The sequence below is a fragment of the Camelus dromedarius genome, chromosome 18 (genome assembly GCF_036321535.1).
Source record: "Camelus dromedarius isolate mCamDro1 chromosome 18, mCamDro1.pat, whole genome shotgun sequence".
Lineage (NCBI taxonomy): Eukaryota > Metazoa > Chordata > Mammalia > Artiodactyla > Camelidae > Camelus > Camelus dromedarius.
This window is the reverse complement of record NC_087453.1, coordinates 24,346,624-24,365,508: the sequence shown is the minus strand read 5'-3', so window position 1 is coordinate 24,365,508 and position 18,885 is coordinate 24,346,624. Positions and strand designations below refer to the sequence as shown.

The following is an 18,885-nucleotide window of genomic DNA, read 5'->3' as shown; positions in this document are numbered from 1 at the left end:
ATAAATTATGAAATATTACAGAAAATAGTAAGTGCTCAAGTTCACACCATTCCAAATTGAACATGTTAAGGTGTTAATGCATGTCCATATTTTTTCAAATCTTCCCTCCACAGATACCATGGGTCTTGGGATCTTTATTTATTATGTTATCACACACAAAAAGCTTCATACTCCTGTAATAGCAGATTCCAAGTAGTTATTTGCTTTTTTAAAAATTTTGAGTTTATATTCTATACCTAGTATTTTAAGAAAAACAAAACTTTATTGAGGTGTAATTTGTCCCCAGTTTTTTGTTTTGGGGTTTTGTTTTTACACAGATTCTTAAGAACTAAAGGGAAAAATTTAAATTCCTCTGGGTATTTAATTTCCAAATGCTTACTTTGGAAAACTGAATACTAATTCTTGTACAACCAATTAAAGTTATTTGTAAATGGTATAAAACTGCAGGTCTGAATGTAAGAGTATATCACAATTTATGCATATAGGTTTGGTCTCTGTCCCTCTCCTTTTAAGGAAATCAGGTGTCATAGATATAGGCAAAGCTCTGCCCTTAATGCCATCCAACTTCTTCCCTCCCCCAAAGTAATCGCAATCCTGAAGTTGGTATGTTATCATTCAGAAGATTTTTTTACTTTTTATGAATATGTAAGTTTCTATAAACACTATATGGTATTGTTTAACGATCTTATTTATTTATTTATTTTTGTCTGTTTGTTTTTGGGTTGGGGGGAGGTAATTAGGTTTATTTCTTCATTTGTAGAGGAACTGGGGATTGAACCTAGGACCTCATGCATGCTAAGCATGCTCTCTACCAGTTGAGCTATACCCTCCCCCCTAGCGCTTTTAAAACTTACATAAATGTTGTCACACTGCACATAACCGTTTGCAATAATTTCCACTTTATTTATTTTTTTACAGGTCCAGAATTCATTTTAAAGTTAAGAATTAGGGGCTTTAAGTTTAGCGTGAGGCCTGGGCGGGGCCCCGAGCGGTGGGCGGAGTCTAGAACGGGAAACGGGAAGAGCTACACAGGCGTTGGGCGGGGCTTGGGGGATCTCGGGCTTCAGGGTGGACGCATTTGTTTCGCCTGGAAGCTTTCGTCATGGTGGCCCCCGTGGTGTACTTGGTGGCTGCGGCTCTGCTTGTCGGCCTTATCTTCTTCCTGACTCGCAGCCGGGGCCGGGCGGCAGCAGGTAGTAGGAGATGCCGCCGCGCCAGGGTCGGTGGGGGTGCGCGTTCTCTGGCCTCCGGGGCCTCTAGGCCGTCGTGTCGAGGCTCTTGCGCATGCGCTAGCTTGCTTGTCTGGTCTAAGGAGAACTCGGCGCCGGCAGGCGCTCACTGCACGTGAGACAGGCCGGGCGCATGCGTATAGGTGCGCGATGGAGTCCTGGCAGGGAGCCGCGGTGCAAGAATCCAGCTCTCCGACCAGGCAGAGTGGCGGGGTGCCTACAGCTTTCTCATGACCCCCAAAGAGATCCTCGCCTCATCGGGGCAATCCCCCTCTGAGCCCAGTGGGGGCTCCACAGGGGTTTACCGTCCCTCCCAGGCTGGGTCCAGAGCGGGTGACAAGACGGGGGCACCTGAGTTTACTGCTTACCAACGAGCTGAAGAGAGCATGAGGTGGCTCCAGAAAGCTCTCTCCTTCCGCCTCAAGGAGAGCGCCCTTGCGCCCATGCACCCTCTCCTTGTTCCGCACCCTTCCCAGGAGGCCATGTCATCTGCTAGGGCACAGAACAAATCCCGCCCCCTTCCCCGTCATTTCTCTTACGGGTTTGTGTATATGTCTCTCCCCTTACTTGGGCCCACAAGCTACTTCAGAGCACCTGCCAGCGGCAAGGGAGAGGGAAGCTGAGGCAAAGCAAATAGCCCACAAATCTTCTGAGTGAAGAGACTCAGTGCTCTCCCATTGGGGTGTCGGATAAAAACATGGATGGTGGTGTCAGGCAAGAAATAAATGCAGTCCTGTAGTGGGCATTCAAATGAGGTCTGAAGAGGTCAGAGTGGGCTTCCTAGAGGAGGTTGAGTTTCAGCTCCATCTTGCAGGATGGTAGTATCCTGACAGGCCAGCTGGGAAGGTCAGGCCTTGAGAGGAAAACAGTATCAACACAGGTGGAAGGAAAGGGATGAACTCGCTGGGTAGGACCAAGATCTGGGTTTGAATTACGAAAGCCTCCATAGTCAGACGGAGAAGCTGGGACTTTGTGTTATGGGCAGTGGGAGCATGGAGGAAGTTTAGCAGAGGAAGGTGAGGCTTCCAGGGTGCTGCTTCCCCTGCCATCAGCCTCATGATTCTTCTTTCCCTACAGCCGGCCAAGAGCCATTGTACAATGACGAGGAGCCAGTAGTAGCAGGCCGAGTGGCCCAGCCCCAGCACCTGGAGCCCGAGGAGCAGAGACCTGGGGGCAGGCCCCGGCGCCGTCGAGACTTGGGCAGCCGCCTGCAGGCTCAACGTCGAGCCCATCGGGTGGCCTGGGCGGAAGTGGATGAGAATGAGGATGAGGCCATCATTCCAGGTGAGAGGGGCCCAGCCTCGTGGAGAAGAAGACTGGGTTAGAGGGTGAGAGGACTCCCAGACCTGGGTGAAAGAGTGGGGTGCGAAGCCATAGTGTGGGAGGGATGTCTGGGAGTCAAAGGATGTGGTTGGGGAAGACTTAGGGCCCAGCCTCTGGACCCTGATCCCTGTTTCATTGAGCCAACCCCCTCTTCCTTCATTTTTGGCTCTCAGTGTCCATACAAGAGGGCAAGGGTGTTTAGATTGACCTAGAGAGTTCCTCAGTCCACTCTGTGTCTCAGCCTTCTTCCTGGTGTGGGCACACTCAATCCCTGAGGGCCTCACCTGGCTGTCCAAGAGCTTCTGCAGTTTCTGGGGTGGTGTCACCCATAACCCTAGAAGAAGCATTTGAAGACCGAGGCATTTTGTTGACAGAGGCCTCTATGTCCCTGATGCTGTTAGGATTGTGGGAACGAATATCTCTTCTCCAGTATTCAACAGCTGGCTTGAGCCTGAGGAGAAGGCATTTGGGGCTTTTGCCCTTGTGCTCTTGGGAACTGGCCCCTTTAAAAAAGAGGCCATCCCTCCTGTCTCAGAATTGGAGTCAGACATCCCTGCTGCTCAGCCATCAGTGGGTCTTTTAACTTTTAGCTGGCCCTGAAGTAGTCCTGGGCTTTGGGCTGTCTTTTTGCCCTGGGCCCAGTGGGACCAATGGCTAACCCTGGCCAGGGACTGAGCCCAGAACCCTCAGCAGTTCCTCATCAGAGTGAAAATGATTTCAGATTTGAGGTGGGGATAAATTTCCCTATGGGGCATCCTTCTCTGAAGGTTTGGCTCAGAGACAGAACCCAGAGAACTCTGAAAGCCCAAATAGTCCTGCCTGTGATTTTCAGACACTCAGATAGTGGAACCTGGAACCTCCCTCTTTATGGCTATGCAGCATCTAAAGTTATCTGCTTTCTTGCTCCATGGGTTCCCCCTCCCCTACACCTAACATACATGCCCCAGATGAGTTTCTGTGTGGCAGGTGCCTGTAGAAGGCAGAGCTGGGCTAGTGATATTTGCAAGTGGGTAGTGGGGATCCCCCATGAGGAGAGAGACAAGGGGTAGGGGGGATCCATCATCATCCGGCCTCCCTAGCCAGGACCTAAGGTGTCTTTCTCGACCGTCTTCAGCCCAGGAGGAAGAAGGCATCGAGAAGCCAGTGGAAACTCACCTGTCAGGGAAAATTGGAGCCAAGAAACTACGGAAGCTGGAGGAGAAACAAGCACGAAAAGCCCAGCGTGAGGCAAGCGGGAGGGATGGGGTGCAGCTCTGAGAAGGGGGAAAGGGCCCTGCCTTCCCTGTCTCCTGTGATGGACACTGCCCTTGAGGCTCTTTGTGTGCTGGGTTAGTGTTTGCTGCTTGCCTAGCTCTGTATCCTGCATCCTTTGTCTGTGGCCTGGCCTGGCCTGTTTGGGAGGCGGGCAAGCTCTAACTATGGGTGGAGATAGCCCCCTATGAAGGCCTTTCTTCAGGCAGAGGAGGCTGAGCGCGAGGAGCGGAAACGCCTTGAGTCCCAGCGTGAGGCAGAGTGGAAGAAGGAGGAGGAGAGGCTTCGCCTGGAGGAGGAACAGAAGGTGAGCCAGACCCCCGATCCTGACTTCTGATACCTGACCAGGCAGCCTTGCTTCCCATGCAGCTTCCAGCACCTCCAGCCTAAAGATAGACCAGGGACCATGTGCAGGGGCAGACTCTGGTTTACATGGTCCCTGTGCTCCAGGCACAGCCTGTGTAAAGCTGCTGCTGAAAAGTTAGCCTGAGGCTGGATTTTTGTGCATGTGATTTATCGAACATACCTGAAGCATTTGAAGGACTTTGAGATGGTCAGAGTGGCTAGAGCAGGGAAAGCAAGAAGGAATAGGGCCAGAGAGGTAAGGTGGTTGGTGTCTGGATCCTGAGGGCCTTGAGGCTTTTAAAGGACATTGAAAGAGAAGGTGGATCATACCTGTATCAGGTTCACTTTGGGGTCTGGCCTAGAGGAGATGTTCAGGGAATGAAAGCCACTGCAAAAAAAAAGGTAGTGAATCAGCCTTTGTTTTCCAGGTGCTTCCTTCCTTCTGAAAACCAGGTGTCCACGAAAAGGAACATCACAAAGATGTAGGGTATATAGAGTGAGAGCCAGGGCTGCCCAGCTGGGAAGACCCTGTAGCCTGGTGCCTTTGGCCTCTGACTGGCCCTGTCATCCAGGGACACTGGATGGCAGAAAACCTGGCTGTGGGTGTTGTAGCAAATGAGCCAGAACACAGCAGAGGGGAGGCATTAGTCAAGAGAATTTCTCACCTTTCTGAATATTGATCCCAATAATGCACCTCAAATATTCTGAGGCTCTTCTCTGCACCCAGATTCATCCATTATTAACATTGTACCTTACTGTGCTGGATTTCTCACAACTAATACTGATACATTATTATTATTATTAAGTGAACTCAGCACATTATTCCAATTTCATTAGTTTTTCCCAAATACCCTCCTTTTCCAGAGTCCCATCCGGGATGTTACTTTACACTTAATTGTCACGTCTCCTTAGATTCCTCTGGGTTGTGACAGTCAGACTTCCCTTGATTTCGATGATTTTGACAGTTTTGAGAATTATTGGGCAAGTATTTTGTAGATTGTCTCTTAATTTGCATTCGGCTGGTGTTTTTCTCATGGTTAGACGGGGATTACGGATTTCTGGAAGGAAGACCACAGGCGAAGTGCCATCCTCAACATAACATATCAAGGGTTCATGTTCTCAACTTGACTCCTCACTAGTGATGTTCACCTTGATCCCCTGGCTAAGGTTATGTTTGCCAGATTTCTTCGCTGTGATGTTACTCTTCCCTTCCCATCCTTCTTGGAAACAAGTCACTTAGCCCACACTGAAGGGGGGGAACAAGCACAGCCCACACTGAAGGGGTGGGGAGTTATGCTTCACTTCCTCAAGAGGTATTTACGTAAGGTATGTGGTGTTCTTTTGTGCAGATTTATCTTTTCTTCTATATTTACTTACTCATTTATTTATATCCATATGGACTTAAAGATATTTATTTTGAATTTTGCATTATAATCTAATGCTGTCTGACTTGGTTTTTTGCTTAGATTGTTCCAAGTTTGACCATTGGGAGCTCTTTGAGTTGGCTCCTGTGTACCTCTGACATACCGTCATTGTTTTGGTTTTTTTGAGTACTTTCTTACTTTTTGACACCACAAAATGCTCCAGGCTCATCTTGTTTATTTCCCGTCCCATCTTTACTTTCGTGTTGAAAACAGATCGTACTGTGAATTCTGGCAAATGGGCTGGGTTTGGGGGAGGCTGTTGCACTGTATGGTGGTGGTGATGGAGCAACATGGATGGACTGAGTTTTCCAGAAGTTAAAGAAAGGACTGGTAGATGGGCTTCATTTCTGACAAGGGCAGCTGGCCAGGTGGCTGTGTGACTCACTGGGCCAGGGACTCAGGAAGAGTATCAGACATGTGGGGAGTAGATCACAGGGTCTTTCTGGGACACAGTCAACTTGAGGTGCCTGTGAGTGTGTCATGTGGGCCGTCGTATGTTTGGGAGGAGACATTTGGGCAGGGATACAACTGTGGCAGTCACTGGCAAGGATATAATTGTTGATGCTATGGGCAAGGCAAGATGGCCCAGAGAGTGGAGGAGAGAGAAGAGACAGGGCTGGGTGATGGAGAAAGCAGGAAGAATGGCCCAAGGAGCAGGAGGAAATCCAGGAAAGGGTAGGGTCTGGAGGCCAAGGGAGGGAGGAGGGGACAGGGATATGAGGACTAATGGTTGTCCCTTGGCTCTGGTGGGGTGGAGGGCGTGAGTGAGACCGTGGCAGGAGTTGTTTTGCGGAAACTGAGTACTCAGAAGCCAGATTGGAGTGGGCTGGAGGGATGGATGGTTGGTGAGAAGTTTGGACTGACAGGGCAAGAAATGGGAGGGGAGGGTGACTAGAGGGTATTATGGGGTGGGGTCACTGCAGGATTTTCAAGGAAGGAGCTGAGCAGTGTTTGTCTGGGAGGTGGAACTGATGAGAAGAGAAGAGGGATCCTACTGTTCAGCTTGGGGGCCAGAGGGATCAAGGTCTTGAAGGAGCTCTGTCTGTGAGAAAGGGCGGGGCTAGACACCCTGCTGCCGTGATGGGCCAGCAGAGACCAGAACAGGGATAGGGTGGGCACCCACCTGAAAACGTCTGACTCTTGCTTCCTCTGTGTCCATAGGAGGAGGAGGAGAGGAAGGCTCGGGAGGAGCAGGCCCAGCGGGAGCATGAAGAGTACCTGAAACTGAAGGAGGCCTTCGTGGTGGAGGAGGAGGGCGAGGCCGAGACCATGACTGAGGAGCAGGTGGGCCCACCACCCCTGGGAAACCCCTCCCAGTGCCCACCAAGACTGGCCACCTCATCCCACACACCCTTCTGCTCCTCGCCTGCTTCTGTGTCAGGCAGTGAGAGGTGGGTGGACGTCAGGACCAGCAGGCTCTAGCAGCCGGAGACCTGGTCTTTAGGAGAGGTGGTGCCTCAACCCCCTCACCGTGGGAGGCCCTGCTGCTCACACAGGTGGTTAGAGGGGCACACAGGCAGGGCAGACAGGTGCCACTCGGGTGGGCAGGTGGGTAGGCATAGACCCCTGTGGCCCCTGCAAGAAGGACACTCACCTTGATTTCTCTGCTCCTCTAGTCCCACAGCTTCCTGACCGAGTTTATCAACTACATTAAGGTAAGAAGCTGCAGAGCAGAGCTTGGCTGTCAGCTGCCTGCTTCTTACGTGCGTGTCGTGTGCATCCTCAGGGCCTAGAGGGAGTAGGCCCGAGTCGGGGCTGCAGGCGGTTCAGTCAGGCTCGTGCAGGAGGGGGCAGGGGGACCAAGAGAGGCTGAGCTGCTGGGGTCCTGACCAGGAGAGTCCCTTCTCCTCAGAAGGATGTGGTCTGTGTGGGAGGTGCAAGCCTTTGATCGCTTCCTCACACTCAGGGCTTGACAGGTTCCCTGCTCTTCAGACCCTACGCTCAGTGAGTCACTGTGTTTTCAAGTTTTTTCACATGTGTTTTCTGTCAGTTCTGTCATTTGGAGGTTCCACTGAGGTGAAACAGGTGTCCCCTGCCATGTGTTCCTGACCGGGAACTTGGGTCTTCTGGGGTATGCAGGATGATGTTTCCTTTGGGATCTAGGGCAGAGCAGCAGGTGTACCCTCTTCCATCTGCAGCTGCAGCGCAGGCCTCCTGGATGCTGCTCCGGGTTGCATAAGAACGTCCTGTTCTGCTTTGCTGCTAAGCAACTTCTCTCCCACGAAGGATGCGACGAGGGGAGAGGTTTTCCAGTGCAGCTCAGGGGTGCAGAGGCGGCTGAGGGAAGGAGTGCAGAGGGAGCGGAGGCGGCAGTGGGGGTGGCATTAGGGGTGCCAAGGAGCCAGGGCTTGCATAATCCTCCCCCCCACCTCTCCCAGAAGAGAGCAGGGTTTAGACACCTCCCAGCAGCAAGGGGCTAGGCTCACAGCCTGGGGGCCGGGGTTGCTGAGAGTGAGAATGCTCCCTCAGACTGGGACCATTCCCCTCTGATGGGGCCCTTTCCCACCCTGCCACAGTTGATTGAGGGCTGCAGCCCTGGGCAGGACATCTCACATCTTCCTGGTGTTGTTTGGAACTCACTGTCCCCACCCAGCCAATGGGCAGCACCATAGTCCTGAGTCCCTCCTGCAGGAAGCCCTGCTGCATCAGCGTCAGGTCCCTCTCTCTGCAGAGCCCTGAGAAGAGGCCCCCAGGGCGGTCCTGGCCCTCGCTTTCAGCAGCTCTCTGGAGGGGCCATTTTCTGGGGGGGTTTTCCAAACTCTTCTGGAGCTTAGAAGTCTTTCCAGGCTGTGCTAGCTGATACTCCCAGAGCCGCTGTCCTGAAACAGCCCACCCTGCTTCCTCCTGGCTCCAAGGGAGTGGGCCCTTTCATCTTAGGGTTTCAGACCTGGAGGCCCATTTCCAGCGGAGTTCACATGAGGCATAGGCATAGCTTGCTCTTGTCGGTCCACTCTCCTTTCTCACTGGGGCTGGGTGGTTTGTTTATCCAGACAGACTTTTGGCCCCAGCAACCCCTTAGGCCGTGTTTTCAGGGACCACCTGGGGTTACTGCATATTCTCCCTCTAAGCTATCTCAAGAGAGCCCAGTGCCCTCTCCCTGCTTTGTCAGTAGAGGCCCGCTGGCCAGGTCATCTTGCACTTGCCCACCCCCTGGCCCAACTGCCACTCCCTTGCCTTCTTGCTTACACATTCAGTTTGGCATTTCCAACAGTCACATGCCATCTGCAGCTGGGGAGGTGTCATCATGTCATTCCTCCCCCAGCTCATTTGCTATGGAAGATTCACAGAAATGCAAAAGACCGCCTTCTCTCAAGTCACATGCTGTCTATTTGTGGGGAAGGCAGGGCAGATGCATTTTCTAGGATCCAGCAGCGGACCCTCGGCTGCATCCCCGGGAACTAAAGTTTCTCCTCAAGGTGTGAACTTGGCTGTGTGTGGAAAGCACTGAGCAGTGCTGGTGACAGTTATTTTAAGGGAGAGCTCCATGCCTCGTAGGGTGTGAAGAGGATGGGTGAAAAGAAGTCTGGGTGTGTCAGGCCAGGGGGCAGTGAGCAAAGGGGAGACCAGACTGAGCTGTACTGCTTCTGCCCAGGCCCTGGCTTGTGGGGGCCTTTACCTGCTCTGTTCTTCTTCAGGTTCTTGCCGTTTCCTTGGCAGGGCTGTGAGCTATGTCTTATTCCACATCGCCTCCCCCACACCTTCTCAGCACTTTGTCCTGGCAGCTTCTCAGCAAACACAAGCCCTGGAAAAAGTTTTTTTAAATAGCTTTTGGTGACTGTCACCTCTTTCCCTCATCTCTGTCATGCTTCCCCTTCCGACCTGTCCATGATGTTAAAAAGCTGCGGCTGGTGGCAGAGGAGAAAGTGGCAGCTGTGCGTGGCTCTCCACGTGTGTCTGTCTCAGGGTGGTCCTCAGTCCGGGGGCCTGTGAGGCAGGTGGTAGTTTGGGGCAGATCTCTGCCCACAAGCAGGGGGACGTGAAAGTTTATGAATGTGTATATCTCTGTCCACAGGTGGTTGGAGAGTGTGTGAGTCGTGTGTGAGGAGAGCAGGAATCTGCACCCAGAGCGGAGCAGAGCAGAATGCCTGCCTCAGAGGGTTCCAATGCTGAGAGGGATTTGCCCAAGCTCAGCCTCGCTCCCTTTCCTCCCTTTCTTTGTAGCAGTCCAAGGTCGTGCTCTTGGAAGACCTGGCTTCCCAAATGGGCCTGCGGACTCAGGTAAGCCCTGGAAGGTGGCTTGTTATGTGGAATGTGGCCATGGGGTCTGTGTGGCTGTCAGAGAGGGTCTGCCCTGAAGATGGAGAGTCTTGGTGCCCCTTCCACCCTGTCCCCACCCAAGAGTGAGTAAAGTGTAGGAATCTCTTGGCACCCCAGGAATTCCACCTTTCTAACTCGATGGAATACAGGCAGGGAGAAAAAAGAAAAAGTCCAAATCCCATCACTCCAGCAACCCCTGTAACTCATGCAGCCCAAATCTAGTTACTTTGACAACTCTTTTGCAAACAGGCTGCACCAGCCTTCTTAGCCAAACAACACAACCGATTCTGTCCTGGTTGGAAGAGAATCTCTCTCCCGGTCCTGCGGGGCCCCAGCACCAGAGCCCCTTTCCCCTGGGCCGCTCCACTGGAGAAGCACGGAGTCACGTTGCAGGGTGGCCATGAGAAGGAGAGGAGATTTGGCTGTGGTAGGAGGGAGGTTGCAGCTGCCTTTTGGGGGACGGCAGCGCCCATCTCTGCTCTGAGAATCGTTCTCCCCATAGGACGCCATAAACCGTATCCAGGACCTGCTGGCTGAGGGGACTCTGACAGGTGAGAGGATGAGACTCGTCACTGCAGGCCTGGCCTTGGGGAGTGTCCGCCACATGGAGCTGCAGGGAATTATCACAGAGGCAGGATGACCACCCCGGGTCAGGGCAGCAGTGTACAATGCCGGGTGCTGAGGAGGGGGACACAGTTACAAAGAGGACATGCCAGGGCCTGGGGATGGCTTTGGGTGACAAAGACAGGCAAGGAAGCCTGATTTGACTCACCTAGCTAGGAAGGGCTAGGCTGGCAGGCTGGAGGGGTGGCTGGGTGGGTAGGCATCCTTAGGCCAGATGAGGAAGGCTCAGCCCTGCAACCTGCATGTCCCCACAGGTGTGATTGACGACCGGGGCAAGTTCATCTACATAACCCCGGAGGAACTGGCTGCTGTGGCTAACTTCATCCGACAGCGGGGCCGGGTATCCATCGCCGAGCTTGCCCAGGCCAGCAACTCCCTCATCGCCTGGGGCCGGGAGCCCCCTGCCCAGGCCCCAGCCTGACCTAGCCTTTCCCCCTTGGACTCAGAGCTGGCATGGCCTTCCTAGCCATGTATCTTTATCCGCCCCAACCCCTTCCCCCCAGCATCTTGGGGGCAGTGATGGAGTTTGGGCAAGCAGTTATAGATTAAAGGCCTGTGAGGACTGGTGAGCTTGGTGTGGCTTGGTGTGGCAGAAGGCCTGGCCTGGGATGCTAGATGAGCAGGTGAAAATCTAGGCCTCTGAATATATCTTGGGGGTGGGGATGGGATCCTTTGGAGGCAGATGGAAGTTCTATTCTTATTCTGTGTCCATACATTCAAAAAAAACGCAAACAAACATTGAACATTTACTGTGTTCCTTTGTGCCCTGCAAGCCCAGCCCACAAGGCCTGGATGAGATCATACTCCCCTTCTCCTTCCTTCCCAGAGCAAAAGTCCTCTTGGGCCACATCTTACCAAACTAGGGAAGGATTTATCACCATGAGAGCCCTTAGGGAAAAGGGTTAACAAGAAGTGCCAAAGATAGAATCCAAGGGAACATCAGCCTTAAGAGGATGGAAAGGGAGGTCAGGGAGGAGAGGGACTGGGCTAGCTGCTGGTGGGACAGGGAGAAGGGAGGAGAGGACCTGCTTGAGCTGCATAGAATTGTGCAGTGCAGGGACATCGCTTCATACAGTCTATCACATGAATTCAGCTCTACATCCTTAACAAACGTTTAAATGGTGTGGGTGATTCCACCTACTGGTGTATGTAAGGACCATATGCTCAGGAGTGGGTGTGAGATGGAAGATGTGTGTCTCCTGTAGGGTCAGTCACTCTGGTTCCTGTGGGCTGTTCATGGCATGAGCTTCCTGCTGTGCTGAGGGTGAGGCATGTGTTTAAATGTGTATTTTTTATGTAAAGTGGCCCCTAAACACAACCACCTACTTCCTCTGGTGCCTGGTAGAGGAGGAGGCGGCTTTCTGTTCCGGCCCAGGAGGAAACTATGTGGATGGTGATGGGGAGACAGGACATCAGGCTCCCAGAGCAGAGCCTTCCTCAGGGACTGTCAAGGGTGGCTCATTTGATGCCATAAGCATGGACTATAGAACCTAAATTCCAAGTAAGGCATGACTCTGCTACTTCTCTCAGCGATGGGCACCTGGAGTCACCTGGAGCTGTGAAGGGACACATGCATTGTTTGGAAGGCCACCTGGGAGCCCACAATCTAGGAGGAGGGAAGAAAGTGACATAGATAACCACAGTATGAGATAGAAACATACAATTCCAAATGGAAAAGAACAACTGGCTTACAGTTAAAGCAGTGGTTTTTTGCGCTGGTTGCCCTTCAGAATCACCTGGGGAGTTTTCGCCACTCTCATTCCAGGCTGGACCCCAGACCAGTTCAGTCAGGATCTCTGGGGATGGGGTCCAAGGAGAATCAGTAGGAGATTGCAACATGCAGCCAAGGATGAAAGCCAGTGAAGGAGGTGGGGGTGGGGTTGGAAGGTAGGCCATACAGTAGCAAGTAATTAAAATCCCAGTGGACAGGGCTTCTCTGGAAGAACAAGGCAGTAGCTCCAGGTCTCTTCCATCCTTTCCCTCAACCATCCTCAGCCACTGCCATCCACGTAGCACGATGGCTGTGGCAGCCACAGCCCCCCACATTCCACCCTCAGGACATTGCCCACAGGCCTGGAGTTAGAAAAAGTCACAACCCTTCCTCACATCCAGGAAGTCTTCTAAGATTGTTTGTGTCACAAGGACTAAGCATGGAGGGGAAAGAACCTATGACCCTATGTGCATTATTTAGTGATCAATCTAAACGCTAATTATTACATAAGTACTTCTAGGCATTTAGAGTCCCCAAATTTAGTACAGTTGACCCTTGAACAACCTGAGGGTTGAGGGCGCTGGCCCTCTACACAGGCAAATATCCCTGTATAACTTATGTCTGGCTTTCTATCCGAGGTTCTTCCATATCTGAGGTTCCTCATCTGTAGATTAACCCAACCGCAGATTGTGCTGTACTGTAGTTATTTACTATTGAAAAAATGCACGTATAAGTGGATCTGAGTATTTCAAACCCATGTTGTTCAAGGGTCAGCTGCATATGAAATTGTTTTACATACTTTTACGCCTTAAAAAGTAGACCAGACACACATAGTATTATAATGATTGCATTACTGATCTGTATGTGCAACGCTGAACATTTCAATACCATAGGTTTATGTTTCCTTATTTGCTAGCTCTGTTTATAGTTATTTTTTCCTGAGGGTACAGTTTTCACTTATCCTGGCGCACCAGGGTGATTATTTCAGATGGCTGAGCATATAAATAACGACTGAGGGATGGTGATTCAGAACCAGGGACCCAGGACTTCATTGTGGCCCCTTCTGAGTCCTTGGCTGGTTGTGTGGCCCCTCTTTCCTAGATTTTCCCCCTCCATCTGAAACTCTAGGCTAATAGCTCCAAGCAATCAGACAAGTTTGGATTTTTGTAACTCCTAAGTTACACAATGCTTGTTCTGGGTGCCTTATCTTAACAGCCCAGCCCAACTGGTCTATTTTGAAAGCACTTGCTCCCGGTAGAGTCCAGTCTGGTTCAGTTTGGTTTTGCCACCACTTCTGTTTTTTAATGCACCCTCAAGTTATATCAACAAGCCGGTGGTTGGAGAGCCATTTACTACAACTTGTCTTTTCAACATGGTTGTTTACAAAATTGGCCAAGAGTTGAAAAATTATTAAATACCGAGTACAAGGCAGGATGTGAAGCACCCGAGGGAAACACAGTAAACAAAACATGGCCCCATCCACAAATGGGGGTGGGGCAGTGCTATTAGAACAGGGAGACCACCAGTCACCCAGCCAGCAGGTACACGGCCTGTCATCACAGGGTGAGCCCTGAGGGGAGGCCAGGTGTGCAGAATTTAAGGTTTGTGTTTCACTGAGGGGCAGGGAGTGTTGAGGGTGGAGGAAAGGGAAAGGTGAGGGCAAAGGTGAGAGAGGATGGAAGGGGAGCGTGGGACTCAGCTGGGAAGGGTGGCGAATGCTGAACCTAGAGATTTAGGCTACATTTGGTCAAGGGTCAGGGGGATGTTTAATTTGTTTTAAATCAGTAACTCTTTTCTTAAGCCTTCTTTGCAATCATTATACCCCACAAATCTTTATTACTCCATCACCTCCTCCCTCCACACCTCTGATTACTGTTTGAGGGCACCACAGCAAGCCTTCACAAGTGCATACCCTAGATACCTCCAGTGCTAAGCCATGGCCCCAAGATGGGAGGTGACTATTCCATCAAGGCTGTGTTTTTCAAACTTTTTTGACAGCATCTCTTACTAAGAAATCCATTTTATATTAAGGACTCAGTGTGTACATATACATAGATAATGAAGAAGCAAAAGTTTCACATTAATCCTTTGCTTATCATAGTTTTAATTTTTTTTGTTTTTGTTTGGAGGGGTGGGGGTAGGTAATTAGGTTTTTGTATTTATTTTTTAATGGAGGTACTGGGGATTGAACACAGTACCTCATGCATGCTAAGCACGCACTCTACCACTAAGCTATACCCTCCCTCCCCTTTTTTAAATTTTTGTTTTTGTTTTGAGGGGGTAATTAGGTTTATTTATTTATTGCTTACCACGGTTTGATGCGTGTTGATACTTGTTTCTTTATTCTGTGTCAATGCTGATGGTGACTAAACTGATTTTATAAACCACTCACAGATCTCAACCTACAGTTTGAAAAACAGAGTTCTAAGGAGTCTATTCCTTTTTATATTGAGGAGAGGGCCAAGGAGCAGTATCTGAATGAGGAGTTGTGTATCATAGATTACTTTTAGTAGTCACAGAATTGTACCAAGAGCAATGTAGACTACAGTAAGGACCTTGAAAAAATAGTTTTACTTGGGTTATTCTGGCGCCATACATAATCTTTGACTGGTTAATGCATTGTTTGATTGCTCATTACAGCTACATGTGTAAAGGAACCTGTTAAGAGAACCTACCGAGTACTAACATTGTAACACTAAACGTGTTTAAATATAAACTTTTGCATATAACCTGCTAGATTTACTCTGACCAGTTTTAGTCATTTTAGCTTTCTTATATGATTTTACAATTTGACTTAAATTTCTAACATATGATACAGAAACCTCATTAATAATAGTAGTAGTAGTAGTAGTGGTAGTAATAGTAGTAGTAGTAGTAGTAATAATAAAAATAATAATAATAATCATCATCATCATCATCATCATCATACCAAAACTAAAACCAGTAATGTTCCAACTGTATTGTAACTGAGTAACTGAGATAAATACCTCTGTTGTTTTATTTTCCTTTAACTCTTTCTCATCAATGAGGTAAGTCAAGTCAGGTTGTTGTTGAGCTAAACCCCATAGTAGTTGCGTGGACACATATTTGATGTCTAGTTTGGTATTTGTCTTGGTGCCTTTTTAGTTTGTACATCTTGCCTCATATCAAAATAGACCATAGTGACAAATATGAATAGATGAGAAATTATTGAACATATAATCCATCATCACTGGGAAACTGTCATTTTTCTGAATCTCAGCTTCTGTCCCTGCGGAGTGGTAGCATCTCAGGAGATGAAAAGTTGGCAAATGGTAAGTGAAGGACACATGGGAAATTTGGGCCCCAAAGGCAGGTAATAAAAAGTTTCATTTAGCCACCACCTTATTTATCTGCAGTGGTAATGTACAAAGTTTACCAAGAAAGCTTTCTGCTGGACAAATTTACCCCAGCTTTTACAAGAATTAAGTCTGGTAACATTTTTGGAGTCTGTATATTTCCATAAAATTCATTAGAAATTTGGGCATGATCATAATTTCCATGATGAAATAATCATTTAAAAAGTTAATTTGTTTGGGGCTTTAAGAAGGACCAACATGCTTCAGAAATAGATGTAAGTACATAAAACTCAGTTGGGATGGTAGGTAGTGTGGTGATTTGTATTCCTTTTTACTTTGTTTCTAAATATCTTGCAATGAGGTACAGATACGGTATACCATATAGGTAGAGATAAGTCTCTTTTTTAGTATTATATAAACAAAGCATCAATTATGTAAAAACAAAAAAGAAAAATGTTACAGAGGGACCCTGGGGAACACAAAATCATAAATCATCTTCTGTCTTTGGTAAAATGTGCAATTAGTAAAGAACAGTGGTAAAAAGGAAGTACAGTCTAATAATATTTTTTATGTTTTTCCTTTAACTTTCTTTTTCAATGAGCCGTGTGTGTGTGTGTGTGTGTGTTTAAACATCAGCTAATCAGCTTATAAAACAGCTTGTAAAAATCTCCAGCATTCTTGGATCAGAAACATTTCAGTTACAGTTTTATATTGGGCTAGATAACCCCCAAGACTTTTACTGGTCATCCCCAGGAATTTTTGGACTGATTCCAAAGTTCTTTATTTCCTTTACTTATTTATAGACAAGCACAGCTGAAAAAAAGCTGCAGTACGAACATCCAAACTTTAGCATGGATTTAAGTGCCTTGTCCGCTCCCCAGTTTGGCATTTGGCAATAACTGCCCAGTCACTCGAGAGAAGCCCCTAGCTCCCTTCTGGGTAACCACCAAAGGATTGCAACAGTCTACCAATTTGATAGGTTTTCGTTTGTATCTCTTCAATATCAGCTGAAGATGTTTACAACTGCTTATTGACCATCTGTATTCTATGAATGATATACTTCTATCTTTTACTCATTTATCTATAGACCTAGGTTTTTGTGGTTTCAATTCATCATTCAACAAATGAATCTTGAGTGTCATTACACATTTGCATTAGTTTTATAGTGCTGCTGTAACAAATTAGCACAAACTTCATGGTGTAAAACAACACAAAATAGGATAATCTCCCTATTTTAAGATTATTAGAAAGCATAATTCTATCTACAACCTTAATTCTCCTTTGCCGTGTAACCTAACACAGTCACTGGTTCTGGGGATTAGGACTTGGACATCCTTGGGAGGCCATTCTGCTTACCAGGGTATTAAGATGGAGAATTTTAAAAAAAAGATCCTGTCTAAAGCATCTATAGATGCTACAAGCAAATGGGGAAGACAGGTGATTAATCAATCACATAGTTTTCTTCTTTTGTCTCATTTGTCAGATTTTGGCATTAAGATGATTCTACCTTTATAAAATGAATTAGGGAGTTTTTCATCTTTTCCTATGGTTTAGAATGATCTGTCTGTAGATTAGTAGAATTTAGCCATAGAACTCAGCCATGAAACAGTCTAGGGATACTGCCGTTTAAAAGGGTAGATCTTTAACAATGTTAATTCCTTTTGTAGTTACTCATCTTACTGAAAACTATAATTAAAATAATGTTTAGCCATTTTTCAATCTAGAAGCTTTAGTTAGTGCAATAAAACAAGAAAATATTGAAAAAGAAAAGCTTGTTTTATTATAGGTAAGATGATTGTATCCTAGAAACCTCCTTTACACTTGCTCCCTCCCCTCCTGGTCTGTGACTTAAGTGTCACCTCTACAGCAAGGCCTTCCACCTTATCCAGAATTGGGATCCCCTGCAATCTCAACTTCTCTTTAGTACTCACCACTTTCTAATTCACTATATATTTTATTTATTGTCTCCTCCCAATAGAATGCAGTCTCCACTGGGGCAAGGATTTTTGACCAAATGTTTATGTTAATAGCCTGCTGTGTCTAAATTTTCAGAGCTTACTCACCTGTTTATTTTTTTTAACATTTTTTTATTGGGTTATAGTCAGTTTACAATGTAATGTCTCACCTGTTTATTCTTCCAAGCAAACTTCTTTTAATTTTTTTTACAAAAAGTAATACATGCTTGTTGTAAAAAGTGCAAAATATATTACCAAAGTGTCTAGTCCTCTCTTCTGCCATACCCCCTGCAATCTCACCATCTCAAGGTAGCCACTGTTAATAGTTTGGTGTTTATCTTTCCAGACTTTTCCTAGCATGTACATATATATTCTTTTAAAAATAGTAGGAAAATTAGCATATAGTGTGTATACATGTGATTCTGCCACTTGCTTTTTTCACTTGCATTGCATTGGTTGCATTATTATTCATTTAATCAATCTTCTATTAATAGGTTGATGTATTTAGGTTAAAAAATGTTTTTGCTGTTACATTAATGACTGTCTTTCTAAGTCTATCATACTATTTGTGATAGTATTTCTTCCCAGAAATGGAATCCCTGGGTCTGAAGATATACATATTTCTCATTTTAATAAATTACCCAATTGTCCTCCCAAAAGGTTTTACCAATTTATACTCTCAAAAATACTTTGTGAGTTCCTCCTTCCCTACAGCCTCACCAACATGGATTAATTTTTGTTAGTCTGATATACTCTTGTTTTAATCGCCTCCTCTTCACCCTGTTGGTGAGGCAGAGACTGGGGATGGCCAAACACAAACCTGACACTGAGCAGGTGAGATTGGCAGCACATATACTCACAGCCCAGGGGAGGAGGACACCAGAAGCCACACAGGACCACACAGGTGTTGCACTCAGGAATACAGTGAACAAGCAGGGGCTGTGGCGGGCAAGCTCTGTTCCTGGTTCCTGCAGGGAGCTGATTGGCTTGTTTGAATAATTCTGAGGGCTGGCTGAGACCTGAAACCCACTACTCGGAGATAAGCAGAAACTGCACCTGGTCCATTTGATAGGATTGTTTGGCTAGGGCAACTTTTGATTAGGCTATTTGAGGCCTTCCTGATTTTACCAAATGGCAAAGTAGCACAAAATAGTGAATGTTAATTTCATCCATTCCTGGTCAATTGTGAGGGTTCTTTTGAGTATTGATTTTTGAATGACTTTTTGGCATCTATTGTGATTATTGTTTTTGCTCATTTAACACACTCATGGATTATTAATTTCATATGTAATAATACTTTATTTCCTTGAGTTGTATTTAGGAATTTTTCTCCTCCCTGAGCTGATAAGTATGATTGGTTTGCAGTTTTCCTTTTTATGCTACCTTTATTGGGAATTGATGTAAAGGGAATTGTGGCTTCATAAAATGAAAGAGCATTTTAACTTTTCT

The 18,885-nt window shown here is 47.5% G+C and overlaps 1 protein-coding gene across 1 annotated transcript; it reads left to right on the top strand.

The window, feature by feature from the left end:
* Window positions 1-1,022: 1,022 nt before the first annotated feature.
* Window positions 1,023-11,196, top strand: DDRGK1 (DDRGK domain containing 1). The gene is made up of 9 exons (XM_010988272.3): window positions 1,023-1,193; window positions 2,307-2,513; window positions 3,667-3,779; window positions 4,009-4,110; window positions 6,734-6,856; window positions 7,189-7,227; window positions 9,734-9,790; window positions 10,332-10,380; window positions 10,708-11,196. Exons 1-9 carry the CDS (start codon window positions 1,103-1,105, stop codon window positions 10,872-10,874), a joined length of 948 nt encoding a protein of 315 aa, XP_010986574.3. The 5' UTR covers window positions 1,023-1,102; the 3' UTR covers window positions 10,875-11,196.
* Window positions 11,197-18,885: the final 7,689 nt, after the last annotated feature.